Raw genomic sequence first — 25,857 nt, 5'->3', positions numbered from 1 at the left:
AGTAAAAAGTTTTGTCTGTTTTAGTGAAGACCTCTCCTTTAAGGCACCTCAATCATTTTTGGAAGGATAGTTTGATCTTTTCTCATCCCTTCTAAGCCTAGCCACGTTTTTCTTCATCCAATTAAGTTCTGAAACAACATTAATTCAAATTTTCACGTTTTAAGTCTTCAGTTGTTATGCATATAGATCTTGGACTTGAAAGATAAGTCCATAAGTATACGTTTAAATGCAAGATGATCTATGTTTTTGAAAAATACTGAAGTAAGGTAATAGCCGCATTTTTTGTGAAAGGTGAATTGAGCATAATTGATATTTATTATTTTGGGAGTAGTATCGAGCATTGAATAAGGTTAGAGTCTTTTATAACTCAAAAGTCCCAGAAAAATAAGTAGCCAACGTAAGATAGGATAACATTGATTCGTCGTGCGATTCATCACTGCCTCTGAGAAGGCCTATTAGATGGATCTATAGTCACAATATCATTCTATACCCCAACAAACTATAGGATGACCCTTGCAACGTGGGTGAAACGTTGTACATTGCTAGGCTCATGGTAATGATTGTCGGTTGAAGAAACTCCCCACAAGCAAAGTATATTGTTTTCATAATGTTTTTATTGTATATCTTATTGTAAAGCTTAAATCGTTTACACATCATGTTCATGTATTGATTCAGTTGAGTTGCTTTCAGTCATTCAATTCAATTATTTTTTCATTCAACCATATTACATGCTCGTACATTCAATGTACTGATGTCATTCGACCTACATCTTATTATGATGCAGATACAGGTGTTCAAGATCATCAATAGGCACTTCGTTAAGATCACCTTACACTCGTAGACAACATTTGGTGAGGCCTCCTTGCTTCTAGGAGACTCGTTTTCATTTCAGTTTTAGTAGTATTTGAGGTGTCGTGGGTCTTGTCCCGACATCTATCCTGGAACAGTTAGACGCTTCATAGACAGACATAATTAGATAATTTCCATTGTTTTCTCAGATATTTAACTTATGAATTATGCTAAGTATTTCAAGACACTGTTCAAAAACTTTCCTTTGAATTCTAGATTCTCATTTATTTAAGTTTCCGTGTATCTTTAAGAGTCATGTTCGTCATACTTAGTCAGACCAAAGGTTCGCTTGGGGATCATAAATGGTTGTCGAGTGTCGGTCACGTCCAGAGTGTAGGCTCAAATCGTGACAATTAGCCCATCAATTTGACTTCTCGGAGCATCTAATATTTTTTTCTAAATTTTTTTTATAAGGACCTCGATAATGAATTGGAGAGCGTTACATACAGTCCCACCATTTTTGACCAAGATGAATTTCAAATGAAAAATCAATATGGTTAGTGAGAGTAATTATTGTTATTGTATTCATGATAATGATGCAATAAAAGATTAGAAAGATGCTTTCTCTAATTGGCCAAGGTAGATTTACTTAAAACTTTATTATAACCCTAAATTAGTATAACTTTTTAATATACACGTATATAATTTGTGTTATTTCCAAGAAAAGAAGGCTTCCCTTCGTCTCATTAGTTGTTACCTTTTCTATTCACACGATTTTTGAGAAATTCTAAATAAAAAGTCTTTTCCCAATCATTTATATTTATATCTTTTTTCAGTGTAATTAATATATTTTACTTTTGAAAATAATTAAATTTCAATATAAAAATAATTAATTTAATTTTATAAATTAATAAATATTTTGATACGAATATTTTTAATAATATTACTGACTAATATAAGACAAATGAAATATCATCCGAGCATTAGAATAAGCATCATTTTAACTTAAATATAATTTAATGGATGAGGTCATGGAAGAGCAGAAGTAGGTGGCATACCACAAAATGATGCGGTGAGTGGATAAATTGTTTCTTTTTCTTAATTAGATATTTTGATTTTGAACTTTAGGTATAAAAAATTCTCGATAAAGACCAATACTTTTGAATAGATCCTACTAAACGTAATTTTGAATTAATCGAGTTTCAATGCGTATACACTAAAAATAAAAAACAATAATGTATGTGGCATTATTGGTTTTCTCTTTATCATTTATATTTTGTTAAAATCTCATTTTCATTACAATTTACATTACACCACTGATAGATACACTATACTTGTTTGTCTCATTCATTTATTTATTTTTTCCAAAATTAAGCACCGAAGGTTTTTTTTGTTTTTTGTTAAGGCGTTTAAATTCATATAAACATTTAAAATTTAAATATATTAAAATTATGATGTGTGGATCTAAAGATATATTTCAAATATTAAGATGTTATATTAAGATAAAAATAGTAAATAATTAAGATGATTTATTTTCTAAACATCTAAAAATATAAATTTTGATTTATTTTATATAATTTTTTAATGAAAAATTAATTTAATTTAAATATTATAGCAACAAAGTATCTTAAAATTTTTATGATGATGGTTATGATAATGACCAACAATGATAATTGTTTGTTTCGACTAGAGGGTGATTGTTTTGGTTAATAGTGATAATTATAAGCAATATCTAATAGTAATACGGAATAACTAACATTTTAACTATATTAAACTTTATAAACATTCAAAATAAACTTTAAGACCAGATGGGTATTTTTAAATTTTTTTTGGTTAATTATAGAAGTCATGAAGAGCCATTTCAATATCTCATGACGTGTATGTAAAGAAGATAACAATTAATTAAAGTCAAAAAAGGTACCCCATTAATGTTTGAAGTAAAACACGTTTGCTTAACCCCAAAGGCTTAAAGAAATTAAGAATACTCACTTTCAATTAAAATAGTTAAATACTAAATAATTAAGTCTAATTATTTTTCATTATCAGAATATATACGATTTTTTGTCATTTTAAATTTAATAAATATAAATTTAAGTACAATATCAATAAATCCATACTATACAAATAAAGTCTTTTTAAAAGATATAATAGTTGATAATGATGATAACTAATAGAAGTGATTGTGCATGCATGCCGACTAGAGATGGTAGTTAATAGTTAATATTTTTTCTTAGAAATTTACATATAATTATCTTATAAGTATATTAAATAAATAATTTTTCATACCACTGATGCATTTATTTTTTGGGGGGAAATAATGGAGACGAACTTATTGTGTGTTGAATTATATTCAAAAGATCAAAGTAGTAGCAAGAGGACAATATAAGTGATTAGGCTAAAACAAGTTCTCTAATTTCTTAATTAGTGGGTTGCTAGAAATGAAAATTGAATTGAAAACCAATAAAAAGACATAAGGTTGTGGTTGGAACTTTTTTTTCTTTGATATTCAATCTTTGTATTTGTATTGAAGTTCGATAAAATTCATTACAGAATTTATTTCTTTTTAGAAAAACACTCCCAACAATTTTTTTTTCTATTTTAAAAATCTCAAATCCAAAATCTCTACTCTCTAATTATAAATAAAAAAATTCCGAACCATTCCAATACAATCAATTTGATTGTGATCAAGATCACAAACTGATGAGACACATATTTGTCTTACTTACATGAGACCAAGAGAATATTATGCTAAAGACTTTTATTAACACAAAGTACAAGATTTTTTTTCTAAAATATACAAGGATTCAAGTTTTTGCTATCCCCCCCTAGGTGTTTGCCCTCGTTTTAATTGGGGATCGAATTGATTATAGCAACATGAGTTTAATTAGTTGATTTATTAGTAAATAAGGAAAAATATTATTAAAACATGTGAATAGATTGATTTTAAAATAACAACAATTAATTAATCTTGTTAGGAAACAAATCCGTATTTTATCTTTGTTATTTTTTCTCAATAATGAGAAACAATTTGAAAGAATCGAATCAACCACTAGATAGAACTAGTGGGTTTAAAGCCCACCCATACACCCATTTTCCATGCTGTGAAACTTTAACATCGTTACAAATAACTAACTTGAGTATTATTTTATATGTTTTAACTTATACGATAATATTTGAATGATAACAAAATTAAAATTTGCGATCTTAAACATGACATGAGATTTGATTTTTTTAAATTTAAATTATATATAAAGAAAATATATCATTCTTTTGTTAATCTACTAATAAAAAAAATAATGCTATATAAAATGAAACGTAGTGGGAGGTGGTGTAATAGAACTCTCCTCTTTTCTTATCTTTTTATATTATAATTTATATGTATTCCTTAAAGAGATTATCAACTTATCGTCTATAACCATTTAAATCTTTTTCATCTACAAATATAGGATAAGATAAGATATCTATTCCTCTTTTCAATAATGTTGTATATTAGATTCTTGTTAGATCTATTCATGTTTTTTTGCTTTGTACTAGAAGAAATAAAACCCAAAAAATTATTTAAAATTAAAAGTAAGAAAAGGGACTGGAGAAATATTAAAGGTATAAAAATTGTTTGGTTTTTCGGTTTGATTCGAAAATTTAGCAATGTTACAAAAAATATTGGCATATGATGATATCATTTTGGTAAATGTTTTTTGTAATGCCTCAAACAAGAAATCAGAAACTAAATACACGAATCTTAATAATTTATATTAGGACAAAGGGCCAATAATTACATTTATCTCATGCTATATAAAATCCCAACAAAGACAAAGACGGGAGATTTATTTTCATATGTCTAAAGCTTTGATGAAACAATTTTTGATACATGTGTTAATGAGAGGTAAGAGATATTCGATAGACTTTTTTGTCTAAGCCTAGGTAAACTTATTTACGCGATATCATTCTAGTAGAGGTAAGATGTATCACATATACAAGTCGAATTGTGTGGAAGAAGACTCAATTATCATCTGTTGTAACAAAAAATTGCAATTACATTAGTCTGAACTCTTATAATAGAACTTCTCTATCTCCAGCAAAGAGATGGTGTATATTTATTTATAATAATATATAAATAGATATTGATTAATTTATTTATTTTCAAAAGACCCAATGGGTCTTAAATTATAATTAAAAAAGAAGGTACATGTGGGAAACCAAAAGAACTTGTGAATGATTTTGTCGACTTCATTAGGCTGCTGCATAACCAAGTATGTCAACTCAGTAGCATTATATCTGATATGATTGTTATTGGACTGAGATTTCATATCTAACCCATTAATGGACTTGCAAAGCCTATAAAATTTGTACATCAGCTAGTGTACGTTAAGCTTAGATAAACACTTGAATGTCATTAACCTTCTTAGTCCTGGTTTTATACCATTTGATCCACCTCAAAGCTCTCACCAGGTGCATGGTATATTGACCAAATGAAGTTACTTTAGTCTCCAGTAGTACTGACATATAGTATTAATCTAACTAATTGAAAATTCACCTTGAATCTTGTATAGAGTTGACTTCCAAAGCCACACTCCGTGGTATATCCCAAACACCATTTAGCATATGTACTAATGCCAAATAATCAGATTCTACAATAATATTTGTATAGCCCTTCTCCTAGCAATATTACAAAGCTTCTCTGATAGCCACAGCCTCAGCAACTAGATTAGTAGTGTCTGGTAACTTTAATCCTCTTGCACCAATTAGGTTTCCATTGCTGTCTCTAAGACAAAATGTTGCAGCACTAAGACCTGGATTTCCTTTTGAAGCTCCATCAGTGTTCACCTTCCACCAACCTTCAATAGGAGGATTCCACCTTACCCATATGGATGTAAAAGTGGGCATGTAACCATCTAGTAGTGGGACATCCCTGTAACCAAATCTACACGACATGAACTTTCGTACCATGCTATTAGTATCCCAGATAACCTAGTTGACTGAATAAGAACCTCCATGAACCACAATGTTCCTCCTCTTCCATAAGAACCACAATATTATAATAGGAGTTGCCTGAAAAACTATTTTCTGCCGAGCATTTCCATTAGCATCCCACCATAATTTTATTGTTTGCCTAATTTGAATCAGAGGGTCTATGATACCAGCTGCAGATGTGAAGTATTTCCAAACTTTATGAGCAACCTCCCCTTTTATAAATAAGTGCTCTAAAGTTTCTGTACTAGGATCACTACAACATGTGCATAATTGGGATATATTGGGGTTCCAATGAGCTATTATAAAAGCTACAGGAACTCTATTTAACCATACTCTCCACCCAAAAAATGCAACCTTAAAAGGAAGACCTTTCACCCAAATTAGCTTATAGTTCACATTTTCATCCTCTCTTTGCCTTACAAATCCCAAGCACTCTTCACACTGAATTTTTCGGTGGTTGTTTTTGTCCACCAAGGCGTGTCCCCTTGATCAGTCATCATAATATGACTCATATGCAATCTAACCTGATTAACCACATTTTTTGGTAATTGTTGTTCCCTAGTACCATAATCCCAACCATCTTCCTTCAAGAATTTATCAGCATCTATCATTGGGTGACATGTGTGCACTTTCGTATGATGGCAATACAAAGGACCTAGCATAGTCCAATTATCATACCAAACTGATGAAGTACCCCCCTTAGGCTCCCACCATAAGAATTGTTCAATACATTCTCTATTTTGTATCATATTTTTCCACACTTGAGAACCCCCTCTCTGTTAAACAAGTGTAGGAATTTGCTTTTTACACTACTTGTTCCACATGAAATTTGCTCATAGGGTGTTTTGTATTCTGAATATCCACCAGAGCTTTGCATACATGGTTTTTGAGATATCAAACATGGACCTAAATCCTAAACCACGTTCATATTTAGGCAGGCAAACCTTCTCCCAAGCTGCCCAATGCTTACTCCTTCCTGAGACCTTATTCAAAATTCTATGAAGCTCCTTTAAGACACAATTGGGAGGGACAATAGCAGAGAGAACATGAAAGGGGATACTTTGTAAAACATTGGAAATCAATACTTCTTTACCTCCATATGTTAGCATATTTCCTTTCCATGTTTGCAGCTTGGCCTTCTCTGAATATGTTCTGCATAATGCTCTTTTCTTTTCCTTGAATAAGTAATAGGACAACCTAGGTATTTAAAAGGAAATAGACCTATTTTTATACCCGTACAATCTTCCACTAGTTGTTTAACTTCACCGGAAGCATTCTGATGGAGATAAACTGAACTTTTTTCATTCACTTTCTGGCCCGATTGACTCTCATAATCTTGCAAAATTGTCATTATTTTCTTCAAGGAATATGCATTAGCTGATATAAAGATAATAGTGTCATCTACATAAGCAAGATGATTTAGGTCAGTGCTCCATTTTGGTAAACCATAACATATATATTGATCATCCTCAAATAAAGAGTTTAGATCCCTAGTCAGAACTTCAGATGACAATATAAAAAGAGCAGGTGATAAAGGGTCCCTTTGTTTTACACCTCTAGTAGAGTGAAAGAAACCATGAGGTTGATCAATAATCAACATTGAATACCAGTTATTAGCAAGCAATCTTCAAATCAGATCAATAAATCACCCATCTTTCTCAACACTTTCATAAGAAAGAACCAAGAGACTCTATCATATGCCTTAGCCATATCCAGCTTAATGACTACCTTAGTAGGCTTACCCCTCTTTCTGATGTCAGTAACTATCTCTTGTGTTAGCAAAACATTTTCTATGATACTCCTTCTTTTAATTACAAAACCAGATTGATTATAGGAAATCAATTTAGGCAGTAATACCTCAAGTCTGTCATGCACAACCCAGGATATGATTTTGTTGATAAAATTGCTCAAACTAATTGGTAAAATCTGCCAGTTAAACCATCTGGACCGCTTGCACTATCCCCATTTAGGTTGAACACAACTCTTCTGACTTTTTCTAGAGTAGGTTGTTTGCACACATCATTATTTTCTTCTTCATTTATAAGAGAAGAGATATTCCTCAACAATGAAAAATCAGTAGCATCCCTCTCTTGTAAAAATTGAGTTTGGAAAAAATGTACAGCCTCCTCTGCTATTTCACATCTCTTCTAACCATGTACCATGAGTATCTTGAATTCTTTGCAACTGTAGCTTTCTTCTCCTACCCTTCTCAATACTATGAAAAAAATTAGTATTTTTATCTCCATTGTCAAACCAATCGTATCCAGCTTTTTGTTGCCAAAATAATTCTTCAAAATGCAGATATTTCTTATATTCAGCCTGTGCTATCTGTAGTACTTCCTTGTTTTCAGCAGTTGGAAATCCTTCAAATAGCTTTTCTTTTATCATAACAATGTCCTCCATGATAATACATTGCTTAAAGATGTCTCCATATGTTTCTCTGCTCCATTTTGTTAATTTTGTTTTGACTTTATTGATATTATCTTTAACTCGAAAACAGAATTTTGGGATACATTAACAAACCAGTTTTGTCTAACTACCTCCAAGAAGTTTGGATTATCCACCCAAAATTTGAGAAACCTAAAAGGTTTCCTATGATTAATCTCTCCAGTCTTGCAAGAAAGAAACATAGGGGAATGATCTGATCATGTTCTTGCTAAGTGCTCCACCTCCATTAGGGTAAACCTTTCTGGCATCTCTTGATTGCATAGAATTCTGTCCAATCTTTCAAAAATGCAATCATGTCCAGCCTTTCCACTCCACCGAGTGAAATGGCTTCCCTTAAATTGAATCTCAGTAAGATCACAAGATGAAATGCAATTATCAAAATCCTCATGTTCAAGATCAATTACTGGCAAACCACCAATTTTTTCTAAAATCACTCCCAATTAGCCATGGATCGGACTAGTCATTAATGAAGCCATCTGAAATATATCTGCCCACAATATCAGTCTTTCTTCAGCAGTACATTTGGCATAGACCACTGTTACAAAGAGAATTTGAGATGTTAACTGATTCTGGAGCTTAATAGTAATCTATTGATCTGAGCTTTTAACAACTACAGAATCAAACCCATCGTTTGAAAAAAATCAAAATTTTCCATTTGAATTGAAAATAGCATATGGCATCCTCAATCTCCTTTTATACCTGTTAATATGACTAATATTCTGAAAAGGTTCTAATAGTCCCACAAATGAAAACTTATGATAATTATGCAACATTTGTACTCGTTGAAAAGCCTATTGGGATCTAACAGATCTAATATTCCATATGAGAGCATTCATTGCTTATTAAGAGCTGTTTTGACCCTTTTAGGCTGAACTCTGATAGGCATATTTTTATCACCATCCCCCTGTTTCTTCCCTTTTCTTGCACTTTTCAATAGTCTTGGTGACAAATCTGCCTCAAGTTGAACATCCCACAGTTCTTCAGTACTATCATCCTCCATTAAGCCTTTAGCTATCTGTGTACCTTCTGATTCATTGTTACCAATCTTTTCTATCTCAATATTATGAGAAATAATATTATGTAGAACTTTATTAGGGGATTCCATCTGGATCAACTGACTATCATCCAATTGAACCACCCTTGGAACCTCAACTATTGTCTGGGAGAGGCATGAATTGAGGTTTTCCTTTCCAGCCACATCTTAATCATCTCCCTGCATTCTTTTAATTAAATCTGAAATTTGAATATCTTATGCTAATTATTAACTTGAATTGCAGGATTGCTCATGGTAACTGGTAAAACATCAACTTGCTTGTGTGGGATTACTATAATTTCCTTGGATATATTGACCTCTGTTAGCATCTCTTCTTCATTCATATTCTCTTTAATAGTATCTGACATTGGGCAGTGCAGGTTTACTGAAGGAGTAGCAATGGATAAATTTTCTCCACTATGAGAAATACCTTGGCACTCCACACTGGTACCCTCATGATCTTTTCCATGTACCCTTTCAACCTTTTCTGAGCTATCTGCATTTGAACCTGTAACTGCTGGATCTAAAGTATCATCAAGAGATTGAATCTCTATTTGAGTATAAAGTGTTTGTCTCCCAAAAGTTTGTACCACTCATTCCTTGCTAGATTGCACATATTTACTTTGTTGATCAATAGTATCCACATGAGGGATTGTAGATTCCTGATTCTCCTCATCGTGTGGATCATCAGTTAAAGCGGCAAACCTATTAGTAATTTGAGTAGAATTTTCAGCTACTTGTTTGTTGGCTTTACGCCCAACCACCTTCCACACTCCTGGATCACCTATTACTTTTCCACTTAATAAGATTTTAGCTTTTTCTTTTTGAAACTGTTGAAATTGTTGAAATTGTTGATGCATTCTAGGTTGTTGTTGAGCTATATTCTCCTCTACAAACATTTATGTATCTTCCACTCTCACCTTTTGATTATTGTGAATTCTACATTCCTGAATGGTGTGCCCTTGCATTTTACATACATCACAATAGAATGGAATATAGTCATATCTGATGTGAATTTCCTCCGACCTTACTTCCCCAGAAGATTCATTTTCAATATCCATTGAAATTGATTTGGGAAAGTCGCCTTTTAGATTAACCAAAACTTACTCTAGCGCAATTTGGTCTAGTTTTATTAATAGTGGCTAGATCAAGTTGCACCGACTTTCCTACTGTCGATGCTAACGAAAACAAACATTCATTAATGAAGTAGGTAGGTAAAAGATTGGGGAAGGATATCCATGCTAAGGCTTTTGTTGTTTCTTCATTCATTTTGAACTTTGAATCATACATAAGCGTGCGCATACGATAAGAGTACCCATCTTTGCACGTGATATAAAAATCCCCTTTTGATATTAGGTTTATGAATTCTACTTGTTCAGATAATCTTATCAATATATGCTTATTTCGAAGTAAATCAATTTGACAATCACCCTTAATGCTACATTGTTGAGGGACAATTCTCTGCACTTCCTCCATATCTGTGATGTCATATGTAAATTTTTCAATCACTGCAAACTGAAGGTTTTCAATTCTATTCATGATTTCAACCTATTTTTCAGTCCATTTAACATGTGGAACACCTTCCACCATGATTACCTCCTTGCACTTGAGAAATTCAGGTTGATGTGTTGTTGATCCAACTGAATCACAAAACGATTTATCAATAGTCAAATTAGGCTTTGGAACCTTTTCCGTCAGCATACTAGAATTTCTAATGACCGTGTTTCTATCTACTTGTTGTTTTGCTGTGTTTGGGTCATATTGGGTTAAAGTGTATCTTCATTGCTGATTTCTTTTACTGCTTAATTGGTTAGTATCCTTTACACATGTTTAATTTCTGTTTTGTATCATTTTAGTTATTTATTTGCATAAGTCCAAAAAATGGATATCAATAAATAAAAGGAAGTATCTGGGTCTGTTTTCTTTTCCTTCTATTTTATGTTATTTGGTTTGAATGTGTTGCTTTGTTTGAATCTGGTGTGTGTTCTTTGAACTATTTTATAATTAGTCTGTTGTACAAGCTTAATTTTATATGTTATATCCACCTATTCGTCCACTTTGATTTAGTAGGTTGAATTTAGTTCCGGGAGTTTGAAAAGTCGCCTAGGATGAATTTCCGGACAAGATTTAGTTTTATTGTTTATCTATTATGTTTGCATTGTTTTATTTATTTCGGTATTGTAATATTTTGTAGCAACTCTAAAACTCTCTCTATATATGAAAATATTTGGGGGAATCACCTAAGGGGGGAAGGGATATACGTGCTAACTGTTTCATTTTCCTTGTAGCTTCATTTCACTATGTGTGATTGTTATAATAAATCTGCCAATGTGTAAGCATGCACGCATATAAGAATATATCTTAATAATTGGCTTAAAATCAACCTTTGTTTATAACTTTATCTGATTAATCAACCTTGCATGAATACATGTTAAAATTTGTTATGAATCTTGAACTTGTAGAATCTTGTCTCACATACTAATATTGTTAAAATTGACTAATAATAATTAGATACTATGACTATAGGGTTCAAACAATTTTAATTATATCAGGTGGGTGTAGAAGCATGCCTATAGGTTGTATATTTGGTTTTTTTTTAATCTAGAAATCATGTCTATAGGACTCAGCTAATGGAATTGTTAATCAGTCTAATCGAATTCAACATGTTAAATTCATATTTCTAATAACTACCAGCATGTTCAATAATTAATCCTCTCTGCCTGCATGATAAACTAGTAAGTAAACTGATTAAAGATGTTGTCATTTAAAAATCTGTCCGAATTAAGTTCTGTCCAAATAATTAATTGTCTGCATCGTAATGAAGTATCTTGCCACTTTAGAATTAATTAATTAATTTTTCAGCATGTTAAAATCTTAATTGTCTTAAATAAAATCTGATCTTGACCAATCTGCAGGATGAAGTTATTTTCTGCACTTTTTTATCACTGTTTCATGACATAAAATTAATAAATCATTGCCAACATGTTATTTAAAACTTGCCCTGGCTTTTACTGTTGCATGTAATTAATCAACCAACTTGTTAATCACTTAGATAGCATGTTTATAGGTTTCTAATAATTTTCAGCATGGTTAAAATAGAAATAAGTCTGTTATGAATATTCTCTACTCAAAATAAGTAATTGTTGCATTAAAATAAGTTGTTTGGCCACTTAAAATAAATTAGCATCATTTCCAACATGTTAAGCAATAATCTGATCTATTTCTGTCACTAATAACTGCACTCGTGATAGTTTTCTGCCATTTAAATTCAATAATATTGTTATGATATTTGTTTATGTGCACACACTTAAGCATGAGACCTTTCACAAATTATGTGTGTTGCTAGCATGCTAATAATTAAAACATAGAGGCCAACTTGAGATTTATGTGCTAAATGCTCGTCCTATTTGTTTTGCTTGGTGTCTAGACGGCCTAATTAGGAGCCTATATTTTATTTTTGTCTAAAACCACCTTAATAGCAGTCCAATGCCTCTTGGACATTAAGCGGGGACGTTAGGCACCTTTTAGGACGTTATGCATGCGGAAGGTGGGATAGGGGTAGTTAGGCCCTTACGGAGATGATGAAATTGACTCTGGGTTAAAACGACAAACGTTGATTTTGTCTTTCCAAATAATAAGCTGACCGAATATAAGCCGAGTGTTGATCCGTAAAGTGTGTTGATTTTCATGGTCTCCCTTTCCTTTTTCCCTTTATTTGTTTTATAATTATAATTGTTTGAGGTAGTTTAATAAAATAAAAATGTTTCGCCTATTTAGTTGTGCAATTTATGTCTCCTTGCTCCTCTCTTTACTAATTGTTTAATATTTGTGTATTGTTTAGCTATATCACCTAGTAAGCATGATTAATTAAATAACCAATAAATGAAGTGACCTTAATTGCTACTTGTAACCCCACATAAATTGCATGAGATATGGTCGGGATTATTGTAATTAACATTCAAGTTAGGAAGTTGATACTTTTAAGGTAATACAAATATAGATATAGATAAAACTAAGAATTAATTTTAGTTAATGAGATGTTAGTCACGTATATGAAATACATTACCTAGGATGTTATTGTAAAAAAATTTACTATTAATATAAAGATTTGAGTTATTTAATTCAAAGTTCTGGAATATTTTTGGACCAAAGGTAGATAGTTTTTCTTTCTTTCCTTCCTTTTTTTTTATATTAGTCTCTGGGAACGTGCGTTGCACGTTTGTCCAATGTCAACATATATAATTTTTAAAATAATACAAACAATATTAATAAACATGTAAATAATGACTTATAAAAAAGTTTAAAAGTAAAGTACAATAATGTGTAGCAATATATAATAATCTAAATTAATTTGACCTTTTTCTTGTGTGGGTTTTATGATATATGCTTCTTCGTCTTTTGATATTTCAACAACAAATAGTTCGAATATGAACATGAGCAACATGATCAGTTATGTTTGCAAATGCTTCAAGTCTTAAAGTTTGTATCTTGTTTTAAGAAATTGTAGCATTCTCCTTTTATAATGTCTCATACTCTAGTATATTATTGTCAATTTCATGGCTCAACACGTGTAAAAAAAATAAAAATTCTTGTGATAGAGATAATTAATTAATAATACATACATGCATTCTTTGTTTAATTCAAAATTATTATTATATTATTATATATATAACACATAGTTGTACATAATACATGCATCCTTTATTTAATTCAAGATTATAAATTATAATACATATGAATTTGACAAAATAATTTTAGTAAGCCTTTTTAAATATAATCATAATGTATAAAATATAACAAAATCTATCAGTATGTGTAAATATCCTCAAAACAGAAAAAAAAGTTCAAAGAACTAATAATCATGTATGTATCTAAAGTTTATATTTCTTATACTTTTCATAAATCTTAATCTTAGACATATGTTACATTTTTCCACATATTATATTATATTTTTGTAAAATAAAGTCAGAAAATGAGTAGCTGATGTTGTGATTGAGAAGTGAAGAATACACAACTACAAATTTAAACCTAAAATGTAGAGAAACAAATAAGAATTAGTTAGCGAAAAAAATTCAAAAAATCAACAATATTCTCCTATTTAGAAATGACAGTTTAAAGTAGGAACACTGCTATATGAATGGTACTCTATGCAATAAAAGGTGTATATCAAAGATGGAATGAATAAGGGTAGTAGAGGAATTTATATAATTTTGTCGGGTTAAATGATATCGGAGTATAATTGGAATTGCTACGTGTCTTCTTTAGGCTTGAATTTGCTTCTATAATTGTGTATGTGTCATTTTAGGATGCAATTGAACACACATCTAACTCTAACTTCTTCTTTTTTTGACCAATTTCATCTTTTTCCAAAATATTCCTATCTTAAATCAGTTCGTGAATAGTAAAGAAGGCCTATTTGATATAGCTATTTGTGCAAGTATTTTACGGTTAAGAAGCAACTGTCTCTTATTCACTTATGTACAAGGTATTTAGTTACAACACAATGCTTGCATATGACTTACAATTTAATGAATGAACTTCTACATGTAGCACTCCAATTATATAAGCTACTAATTAAGTTGCTAAAATCTGTCTCCTACAATTTCAAGCCAACAAGAAAAAAAAGCAAATGCATTTTCTGAATTTCTTAAAATCATTTTGATTTTCAAGGTTAATTCTTCCCGTTCAATTTTGTAGTGTATTTTCAATTCCATCTTCAGCTGAAAAATAGACAATTCCAAGACAAAATAGAAAATTACAAAGCTTTGATAAGTTTTTTTTTTAATAGCTTATTTAATATTCATATTATGCTTTGGTACAAATATTTTTATGATTACTTATTTGATTATGTAGAGTAATGTGTCGAAATCAACACGAGTCTTTGAAATTTGAACCTTACCTTCATGGGGTACAACTCTTTTTTATTTATATGTAACAAAATTTAATTTTTTCCGTTGATTTCTGTATTTCACTTCTACGTCTCAAGACATGTTATTCCACCTTCAGTTCATTATATTTGTCATTGTTGCTTGGTTGTTTATAAAGTTCATGATATCAACAACAACTGGAGAAAAGCTAATGTGGTTCAAAAAAAGAAAAATCTTATATTAAATGTTACTAATTCTTATCTTATTTTCTCATGTGTTTGCATGGGAGACTTGAATTAACAAATAAAAAACTATTATATGCATCTTCATACTCACATGAGCACAAATGAAGTTAAAAGCAGAAAAATCCTTTAGATTGGTTGTTGGAACAGCACAGTTACATTTTCCTGCACACATTGTAAGGAACGAACTTATACTATACCTATGTATAGAAAAATTCTGCACTATGGATATTCAGTATCCATTTTTATTTTAATTATAGGGTGACACATTTACCTTTTCTTTTAGGTGTTTGATATGTTGGGTCCGTGTTGTGCACGGGCTTCACCCTCTAGTATATATATATGAATTAGATTTCTCTAAGAAAAAAAAATGAGAACAAAATTCTCTAACATTAATCCACAAAATTCATGAGTTTTTCTCTCCCTTCTTTCCTATCAAAATGATCTGTATATATTTGACTATATAGATGATTATGCTCTTTTATTTTGGCTTTAATTCAATGTTAACTCTTCACATTCTTTATATTTATGTTAACTCTTCACATTCTTTATATTTTAATAGTAATGATTGACATTTGACGATTCAAATAGATGAATGCAATCTTTTATTATGTTTTTAATGAAAAACTAACTTTTCAAATTCTTCAGGCATTTTACTATTTCATTAAAAAAAAAATAGTAGATTTATAGCATCCCATAATAATTAATATATAATAACTAATAATATATGATTTTAAAAAAAAGTTTTTAGTATAGGGATAAAATGGTATTTCGACTTTACACTTTGGAGCTTCCTAATAAGATGATAATTTTGAACTTATTTACAATCTTCAATATTGTTTTTAAGTGAAAATAAAATCATACATTTTGGGGCCTAAACCAATGGTTTACTAGCTTCGCCCTCGAGCCACCCTAGTATATATACAAAATATATAATGGGAAAGGATTATAAGTAAATTATAAATTAATCAATTTACACAAAATTAATAGAGCTACGCAAGCTCTTTTCCTCTCAGGCTTCATCAAAAATAGAAAATTATACAGTTAAATCCGAGAATGAAGAAACTTGAGCTATTCTACTTAAAGGTAAAAAAGGGGAGCCTGGTTCACAAAGCATCCCACGTTAGTAGGTGTCGGGGGACGTATCCAAGGGGTATGATGTAGACAGCTTACCCTAATGCAAGCTATTCTACTGAAGGTGAAGACAACAATTTCAGCAGAAAGCCAACCATTAGGCCAATGACTCCCACAACAATTGCAAACCTCAGAGAGAAGCCTGGATCATTTCGACTTCTTCGTCTCTTCATCATTTCCTGCAAGTTAGAGAAGCAGAAAAATATGAGAAAGGTGGGTCATAGATTCATGTGTAGAAGTTGATACAACAACAACTACGCCTCAACCCAGGCGAGTTTGGATAGACTTTATGTATCCTCACTGTTCACTGATTCATCATTTTCTTCTCAAAGAGCTTATGTTCCAATCACGTCTACCCGAACCAGACTCTCCTGGACTAGCTTCTTTATCCTCATTCATCCATAACACAAGAAGACTTTCCTATTTTACACCGCTACCGTATCTTTTTTACCATTTGAAATCCTATTAACTGCAAAATAAGGTGGCTTACATGAACTATTACTGAGTCAAACGTAAGAACTTTGAATATATTATTAACCACTGTATTAATGAGGATTAGTCTAACTAGTTAATCTCTGCAGATTGAGCCAGCTTATGTTCTATTATTTATTGATTTAGACTAGCATATGCCCTATAAGAATTAAGTTGCAACTATACACACTAAAGGGAAAACATAAATAAGTAAACTAACCAGATCCTGGATCAGCTGTTGTGTTTGTCGGACAGCTGCATCCCTTTCATCTTTGATACGCTGCAGTGCTTGATTCTATACCAACAAAGGGAAATTTTTAGCATTAATTGGCACTTAGCTGCTAGTCTATCTTCTATCTTCATGTACATAGTCCATAGTTGGAGTAGATCATTGCAGAATATTGAACAAAAAAAGATCATTGCAGAATAGAAAATAGCATACAAGCAGAACTCTTCCCAAGTCAGACACACAGGGCACTTAAAATTTATCCTCTTGTAGCATACTAGAATACGCAGTTATGATTAGAAATGTTTAAAAGACGCAGACACGTGTGTGCAAACTAGAAATGTGCATAAAAGTTTCCCTACCATCACAATCTAGATATTTCCTCAAGCCTAACAGAATATTCGTTGACCGACTATAAGTGGGGGAAAATTGAACACAATGACATTACAGATAACCAGTGCTAAAAGTTAGCAGTTTTTAGGCTATGGTATTGCATAGTTGCCTTAAAGTGGCCAGCAAAACCATCTGTTTTCAGAATCTTATCATTAAATCAGGATATCAGGTAATTACTGCTTTAAAAAAGTCACTCAATGTACTTTTTATGATTTTGTATTGCATAAGTGGGGAAATAAATTAATAGGTTCTTTTGAAAAGTTACTCAAGACATTACATGCTCTATGCGTTTTCCCAGACTTCAGAGAGGATAAACTCTTTGCTGCGAATGAGGCAGAGAGAGAGAGAGTAACTAAGATGAGTAAATGGACTTTCTAGTGACTGAACTTCTTAGATAAATGTTCCAAAAAATAAATCCTGCTTCAAGCATGGGCCCTTTAGTGCTCCTTTTGCTACCCGAAGTGTCTTATATGGACATCTCCGTATAGGTATTATAGGAAGTGTTCTACATTTTAAATCAATTCCCAGACACTGACAGTCAACCAAAAGCACAAATCATATCACAAAAGTGAGCAGTCTCTGGCTTTTCAATATAGGATGAGAAAAGTAGAAAGGCAAATGTGAGAAATTTATCAGTGCACAAAATAAGCCTAGTTTTCCAAAACTAAGAGAATTTTAGCTGCATGCTTATAAATCTCAGCCACTAGCCATCATCTCCCAAGAAATTCAGCATTATTACATCTGGGAAGAAATATCTATCCCTCGTGAAAAACGTGAGGTTCAAATAAGCACTTGAAGTGGTAGACAAAAATGCTAGCTAAGGTTAGAACTTACTGAAGTGAAATCAGAACTTTGTCGAAATACATCTTCATAAGGTCCAGGAGAAGAATGAGAAGACATGTAAACAACCCTAAGCTTGCACTCTTCTACAGTTCTTCCACCATCCTTATTAAACTGGATGCATCAAAGATAAATTAATAGAAGTATAGTACATTTATAAAAATAAAATAATACTAATATAATACAGATTCTCTCGACATAAAATTCTTACAGTATCTGGAGGAAGTTCATCAGTATCATTATTCACAATTGCGCTCTGTAGGAGGAATTTGTCCTTGCATTGCATATCCGCTGGGTACTCCTTTTGAGCTTGAAGGGTGACTGCAGACACATCAAAAACTTAACCTAAATATAAAATGCCAATTCACCCTACTGAAAAGATAACGATCTTAGGATTACAATAGTAGGTGATTGCAAAAGCAATTTTGATGTAACAAACAACATGATAAAATTGTAACTATCAAGATAAAATTGTTTGAGTCTGTATTCTTACAAAAACAGGTGGTCAGCCCTATTTGGTTTTGTAACTATCACCTTTTTGTAATAAAATTGTTACTTTACCAACAAAAAAAAACAATCAAAGGACACAGATAGTGAAAGAAGATCTGTCTAGTTGACATCCCTTCTTGATCAACTGCACTGATCTGGTCAAAGCGAAGAGGGGTATATCATATAATGTTTCCCATTTTACAGATGACTTCAAACTGCACAAAATGTATGTGAAATAATCCTTGATTCCTTCCCTTTTTATTGGTTAATTAGTATAGTAATCCCCATAATGGTAACATTTCTGGGAAAATCAATATATTATAAAAGAAAACTTGTGCAGTGTGACACTTAAAGCCATTGAAGCATCGCTTCGTCACAATCCTGAAAGATAAAGAGTTTGTAGTCTACCTAAGTGAGAGGCAATTAACAACTCACGTAAATCAATCTACGCCACCACACAACATTTGGGCATATCTCTAGACTCTAGCTATATATAATCTAATGCAATATCCCACTTTACTTTTAGGCTTGAGGTATGCTTTGATTCGGTTTCTGTAAAATTTTAGGCCAACAGTGTCTTGCGTACATGTTCTGTTACAACAAATAACACTATCTGTAATTTAGAAAAAAATATGTGAATTGCAAAGACATTCAAGCTCAAGAGCAGCACCTCGAATGAAACCTGAATCCCAAGGCTGTATAATACCAGTGTTTGGTCGGACAAAGTACTTCTTTGGAGAAGTAGTTTTCACCTATCAAATAAAAACAAGCAGTATAGGTAAAAGTGAACCATGGAAATGAGTTACAGAAGTCCTTAAAGAAGAAACAAAAGGATTTGTGGAATTTCTTCCAATCGAGATGAAGCAAACCTTAAAAGCAACACATTGATCTGTGCTGTTTGTGACTTTAAGATCACAGTAGCTTTGTTTGTCCAACTCAACTGAGACAGGAAATGCCAGAACCACAACCAAACATGAGTGTGTATGACGAGTAAAAATATTCAAAAAGTATTTGATAAAATTGTAGGTGAAGACAAAGATGCTTGATTCTCCAAATAGTAACATTGCCATATAAAATGAAACAGGATAAAAAATATGATTTTGAACAGTTCTTTCACCATATCCACTACTCAATCATATTCTTAATGTTGCACAAATAAGATTATTTCACAATGTCTATTAACTCTTAAGCACAGTGAGCATCAGAGTTATCCAACTTCTCAAGCAATAGGCAGCCACTTTAAGATCTGTGCTGTTTGTGACTTTAAGATCGCAGTAGATTTGTTTGTCCAACTCAACTGAGACAGGAAATGCCAGAACCACAACCAAACATGAGTGTGTATGACGAGTAAAAATATTCAAAAAGTATTTGATAAAATTGTAGGTGAAGACAAAGATGCTTGATTCTCCAAATAGTAACATTGCCATATAAAATGAAACAGGATAAAAAATATGATTTTGAACAGTTCTTTCACCATATCCACTACTCAATCATATTCTTAATGTTGCACAAATAAGATTATTTCACAATGTCTATTAACTCTTAAGCACAGTGAGCATCAGAGTTATCCAACTTCTCAAGCAATAGGCAGCCACTTTAAGATCTGTGCTGTTTGTGACTTTAAGATCGCAGTAGATTTGTTTGTCCAACTCAACTGAGACAGGAAATGCCAGAACCACAACCAAACATGAGTGTGTATAATGAGTAAAAATATTCAAAATGTATTTGATAAAATTGTAGGCGAGACAAAGACACTTGATTCTCCAAATAGCAACATTACCAATATAGCATGAAACAGGAACAAGAATATGACTTTGAACAGTTCCTTCACCATATCCACTTCTCAAACATATTCTTAATGTTGTACAATGAGATTATTTCACAATATCTATTAGCTCTTAAGCACCGCGAGTATCAGAGTTGACCAACTTCTCAAGCAATAGGCAGTCACTTCCGATCAAATGAATGGAATTACACATTTCCACATCACAGAAAATCCTATAATGAGAATAACAAAGATAGCACAGAGGTGATACTAGGCAGCATTTTTCCACCAGAAAGTTACTGAAATCATGCAAAACGTGGTTGCTTAAGGTTCTGAAAAATCTCTTCTTTTTGTAATGAACTAAAGAGTTTGAGAATGTTTTCCCACTCAAAATCTTCATGCAAAAGAAATACTATTATCTAATAATGTTTGTAAAAACCAGGTTCGAAAAGATTTTCTCATAAGTTGTCCAAAGAGCTCATTTCTGGTCAACATTGAAAAAGATTAACTGAAAGCAAAATCATTTCCCCTTTCTACTTACACATCTTAACTTGTAAACCCACACAACAAGATTCTTAAACAGAAATTCTTATACATTCAAATTGTCTTAACAGCAAATCAACAATGGAGAGAGAGAGAGAGAGAGAGAGAGAGAGAGAGAGAGAGAGAGAGAGAGAGAGAGAGAGAGAGAGAGAGAGAGAGAGAGAGAGAGAGAGAGAGAGAGAGAGAGAGAGAGAGAGAGAGAGAGAGAGAGAGAGAGAGAGAGAGAGAGAGAGAGAGAGAGAGAGAGAGAGAGAGAGAGAGAGAGAGAGAGAGAGAGAGAGAGAGAGAGAGAGAGAGAGAGAGAGAGAGAGAGAGAGAGAGAGAGAGAGAGAGGTTACATTGGAATTTGAGCTCCGGAGGACTAACAGATATCAACTGGTTGGTAGCACCAGCACTCATGATGAAAGCTGAAACCTGATCAATCACTCAAATCAAATCAATTACCACAAAAACCAATAACCAAATCACAAACACTAGCACCTATGTTAATCACAACAATGCATCTCAAAACAAACAAACAGATATCAATCACAATAACAAAACAAACTCAAGAAGAAAAAAAAAAGATAAAATGAACCTAGATTAAACAAAAACTGATGACCATGGAAGGGTGCAAGGGAAAAATAAAAAAACTCAAATCAAACTCATGGAATTTTTTCTAGTGAAAATGCATTACCTCAAAACTCACTTAGCTATTCCGATTTCTGAGCAGAGAAAAAAAGAGAAATTTCCGTTGTGAAACCAAAACCTGATCAATCATATCAATCACTACAATAATCACTCAAATCAATCACAAAACTCTAGCTCCTATGTTAATCACAACAAAGCATGTCAAAACAAACAAAACATATATCAATTGCAACAAAAAGACTGGACCTTAATCCAAAGAAAACTCAGTATCAGAGAATGGCATAAGGAGGGAAAATCAAACTCATTTTGAATTTACTAAAGTGAAAATCAGACGCCAAATTGCATTACCTCAAAACTCACTTAGCTACACACCAAATAAAAAAAGTGAAATTTTCCGTTCTGACTCGAAAATCTAATCAATTACAACTAAAATCAATAACCAAATCACAAACCCTAACATCTCTGTTAATCACAACAATGCATCTCAAAACAAACAAAACATATATCAATCGCAATAAAAATTAAAAAAATCAGACATTCATTAAAAGAAAACTGATAATCACCGAACAGCATAAGGAGAAAACGAAACCACAAATCAAACTAACAGAACTTTTTAGTGAAACTTCGGCTGTGAGAAATAAATTACCTCAAATTCAATATCCCGAGCAAATATAGAGAATTTTGTTTTTTCAAATTCTCCAAAGTGAAACAGAAACTTATCAATCAATCAATCAAAGCAATTACTACGAAAATCTATAACCAAATCACAACAATGCATCTCCGAACGAACAAAAACAGATATCAATTGCAAAAAATAAAAAATAAAACAATCGCACCTTAATTGAACGAAAACTGAGGATCAGAGAAATGGCGAACGGAGAAAAAAACACTTCCAATCAAAATTTACAGAGAAATCTGAATGAAATTCGGAAGGGAGAAAAGTGCATTACCTCGAAATTTTCCGAGCAGAGAGAGAGAGAGAGAGCGAAAAATGAAATTTTCGGTTGTGGAGATGTTTTTATAGAGGTGACACGTGGTGGAGAGAGAAGAAAAGGTCCGAGTCAAAAGGAGAAGTTAGGAGGGAGTGGATTGTTCTGTATGTGGGGGATAGCTGATCTGTCAAACACAACTGGCTTAACACCATCAAATGATTATAATTATAATTATAATAAGTATAAAAAATAATAATGGTGAATTCGATTTGTTTATTGTCATCGTCCACCACTATCAACTAGACAACTACCATCGTCACTGATATGTACCAACGACAATCATCATCATTATTCAACATCGCCATTAGTGATAATTCACCATAGCTATCTAGGGGCAGAGCTATCAGCTACGGTAGTGGTAGGGTCGGAAAATTACATTATATACATCAAATTTTACTTTATATTGGTATATATAATATTATTATTTTTTGAAAACCCTTAGAACCAATGCATATCTGTAGCGTAGTGGTAAGGGTATACGTAAAACTTACATGGGCCCAAGTTTGGTCCCATATGTTTGCATGTTATTTTTTTTATTATGGTCTGCTTAAAATTTGTAAAATATTTAAAAATGCACAATTTTAACGTGAAGTGAGAAATAGCTCAATGACAATTGGAAGTAGAAGTACAATTACCGTTATATATCACGAACCATCATCATTATCATTCACTATAGTTTTCAACTTTCACATCAATGGTTACCCTCACCTTACTATCAAGTATCATCGACCAATATAATTACAAGTCATTTAAAGGGTATTTGATTGAGAGACAAATTAAGTCAAATGCATCCCAAATTCATAATACTAAAAAGAAGTTTTAACTTTTATGCATTGACATTCGAATTCGCAAAAGCTTATAAATACAAAAATAAACAAAAGCAACTAGTTTTCATTTCCAAGAACATATATATAATAACTAAAAATAGTACAACAATTCCCTTAAACAACTAGTGAAGAGAGAATCAATGTCTACCAAAAGCCCAAAATTAAAATAAAGAATAATATATTGCGTTCACGCAAGATTCAAAAAAGAGTCGCACTTTTTTTTTCTTGGTGGGAATTGAGAAAATGAATACAATTTTAATTTATCAACCTTATAAGAATCTATTTAGAGATTGTAATTATAATGTTTAGTTCAGAGCTGTCTTCATCATTAGTTGGACTAATCATCACAAGATCTTGATTATTTTCTCCATTAATAATCCAACATGAAACATGAATAGCCTCATTTCCTTCAATAAATCTTACTTTATCAGCTCCCAAATCATTCCAATTTGTTGAAATTATAGATAATAATCCACTTTCCTCCTCCTTAATTATCTCCTCTCTTGAACAATTTTCCATCTTAATACTTTCAAAATTCTCTTTCACTAAAATAGTGAAATTTGAAGATATATTTTTACCAATTTTTCCCTCTATTTCTCCAATACATTTTGATGTAAGATTCTTGAGGAATTCATTGTTGTTCATTTTCAAAGGGGTTTTGGGATTCTTGAAAATTAGAGTATTTGTGATTTGATTTTTTGTTTTTGGACTTGTCGTAGATAGAGTTGGTGAAGAGCCAATTTTTGTGAAATTTGGTGTGTAAAATGCTGGTATTTTTGGCGAGTCAATTTGTGAGACAAGGTTGTTGTGGATTTTGGACCAAGATTTTAAAAAACTTGTCATAGCAAAAGGGTCAGCTAGAAATAAGCTACAACTTATTCCAATTGAGTATCCTCCGCACTTGAAATTTGTCACCTGGAAAATGAGTAAGAAGAAAGATTTAACATTGGAAAGTTAGTCATCTGAATACATTAGTGGCCGAGTCAGAATTTTCACTAGTGAAATTATATATAAGATTTAACTTCTTTGTATGTTTACTTCTTATAATTTGAACGTCATTAATAAAAATTTCTAGCTCGATCACTAAATTCTAATTAATCTATCTACACAACATAATTTTTTTAAGAAGGGTGATTTCTTATCATATATGTGGTGTGCCTTATTGGCCTAATTCTAACATGTATGTGGTGCTCCCTATTGGCCTAAATCGAATGAAGGCCCTAATTGGTCTGTTTTAGAAAAAATGTTTTTTTTATAATTATTTAATCTAATTTTTTCACATGACATGTTTAAAATCTCAAAAATAAAAAGTATTTTGGGTTATATTTTACATATCTTAGTTTAAAACCATAAAATTTAAAACTTTATTTTTGTTTTTAAACTCTATATCAATCAAAAACTGACAAACAAATTAAAACATGAGGAGTATTTTCCAAGAAATTATTACTCCCTATGTGCAATTTATGTGGCACCATTCAAATTTCGAGAATCAAATAGTTTAATTTTGATTGTAAGTTCAGGCATGAATCTTTATGATTTTTGAAATTGAAATTATATATTTGAAAACTACATTAAAAAATATAGTATAAGTGACAATAATTGATAATTCAAGATATTAAAAAAAAAAATTAGAATTAAAGAAAGACTGATTTGTTTAAATCTCGAAATGTGATAAATATCACATAAATTGAAACGGAGGAAGTATTAAGTTTATTCTTGTATTTACCTGGATTAAGAAAAGGGGAGAAAATTGAGGACTTGTTTCATGAATATCTTCCCAATAAACAAGTTCATTTTCAATATTTTCCTTCTTCTTGAGATCAATAAAATCAACCATATTCATTGGAAAATTAGCCTCAAGCATTCTAACACCAGAATCATTTGAAACTAATTCAAAATCATCCTCTAATTTTCTTAATCTTCCAGCAAATATTGGATTTTCAACTATTGCACTTCCCAATGACTCCTTAAACCAACCAGCGACTATCCATCCTGAATCTGTCTCTGACGCCTTGTTGTAGTACAAAATCATGTGAAAACGCCTTTGTAGATTACCTAAGTCGAAATTCTCAGGTATCGCGATTCGCCTCGAGAATCGTGGATCGGTTATCTTCATTGGTATCACAGTTTGAATTGCTTCAACTTGCAACTTGGGAGATAAAATTGGAGCTCCATTTCCATTGCAATTAGTTGCCAT

At 31.8% G+C, this 25,857-nt stretch overlaps 2 protein-coding genes across 4 annotated transcripts; both read right to left on the bottom strand.

Annotated features, from left to right (window-relative positions):
- Positions 1–16,158: 16,158 nt before the first annotated feature.
- On the bottom strand, positions 16,159–22,850 carry LOC102591742 (vesicle-associated protein 2-1-like). Of its 3 annotated transcripts, XM_006362414.2 has the most exons (9): positions 22,792–22,828; positions 21,888–21,959; positions 21,550–21,625; positions 19,773–19,843; positions 19,574–19,655; positions 18,626–18,735; positions 18,409–18,528; positions 17,176–17,250; positions 16,159–16,663 (listed from the first exon to the last, which is right to left on the bottom strand). In XM_006362414.2, exons 3-9 carry the CDS (start codon positions 21,608–21,610, stop codon positions 16,535–16,537), a joined length of 648 nt encoding a protein of 215 aa, XP_006362476.1. In that variant the 5' UTR covers positions 21,611–21,625; positions 21,888–21,959; positions 22,792–22,828; the 3' UTR covers positions 16,159–16,534. The 3 variants fall into 3 exon arrangements, with proteins under 3 accessions (XP_006362476.1, XP_006362477.1, XP_015158504.1); XM_006362415.2 differs by lacking the exon at positions 21,888–21,959 and having other exon boundaries at positions 22,792–22,850; XM_015303018.1 differs by lacking the exons at positions 21,888–21,959; positions 22,792–22,828 and adding an exon at positions 22,190–22,197.
- An 853-nt stretch (positions 22,851–23,703) lies between these two features.
- Positions 23,704–25,857, bottom strand: LOC102605928 (anthranilate N-benzoyltransferase protein 2). Its single transcript, XM_006362454.2, has 2 exons — positions 25,387–25,857; positions 23,704–24,575 (listed from the first exon to the last, which is right to left on the bottom strand). The coding sequence occupies exons 1-2, from the start codon at positions 25,855–25,857 to the stop codon at positions 23,940–23,942; spliced, it is 1,107 nt and encodes a 368-aa protein (XP_006362516.1). The 3' UTR covers positions 23,704–23,939.

Source organism: Solanum tuberosum, unplaced genomic scaffold (assembly GCF_000226075.1).
Source record: "Solanum tuberosum cultivar DM 1-3 516 R44 unplaced genomic scaffold, SolTub_3.0 scf00402, whole genome shotgun sequence".
NCBI lineage: Eukaryota > Viridiplantae > Streptophyta > Magnoliopsida > Solanales > Solanaceae > Solanum > Solanum tuberosum.
This window is presented reverse-complemented; position numbering and strand designations above follow the sequence as displayed.

Bases quoted from the DNA above. Each gene is read 5' to 3' on its own strand.
- LOC102591742 (XM_006362415.2), bottom strand. From the start codon at position 21,610: ATGAGTGCTGGTGCTACCAACCAGTTGATATCTGTTAGTCCTCCGGAG. The intron at 19,844-21,549 runs GTAACCTCTCTC...TTCCTGTCTCAG, and splicing joins TCCGGAGCTCAAATTCCAAT to TTGAGTTGGACAAACAAAGC. The intron at 19,656-19,772 runs GTTTGCTTCATC...TTTATTTGATAG, and splicing joins ATCAATGTGTTGCTTTTAAG to GTGAAAACTACTTCTCCAAA.
- LOC102605928 (XM_006362454.2), bottom strand. From the start codon at position 25,857: ATGGCAACTAATTGCAATGGAAATGGAGCTCCAATTTTATCTCCCAAG. The intron at 24,576-25,386 runs GTAAATACAAGA...CTCATTTTCCAG, and splicing joins CTCCCCTTTTCTTAATCCAG to GTGACAAATTTCAAGTGCGG.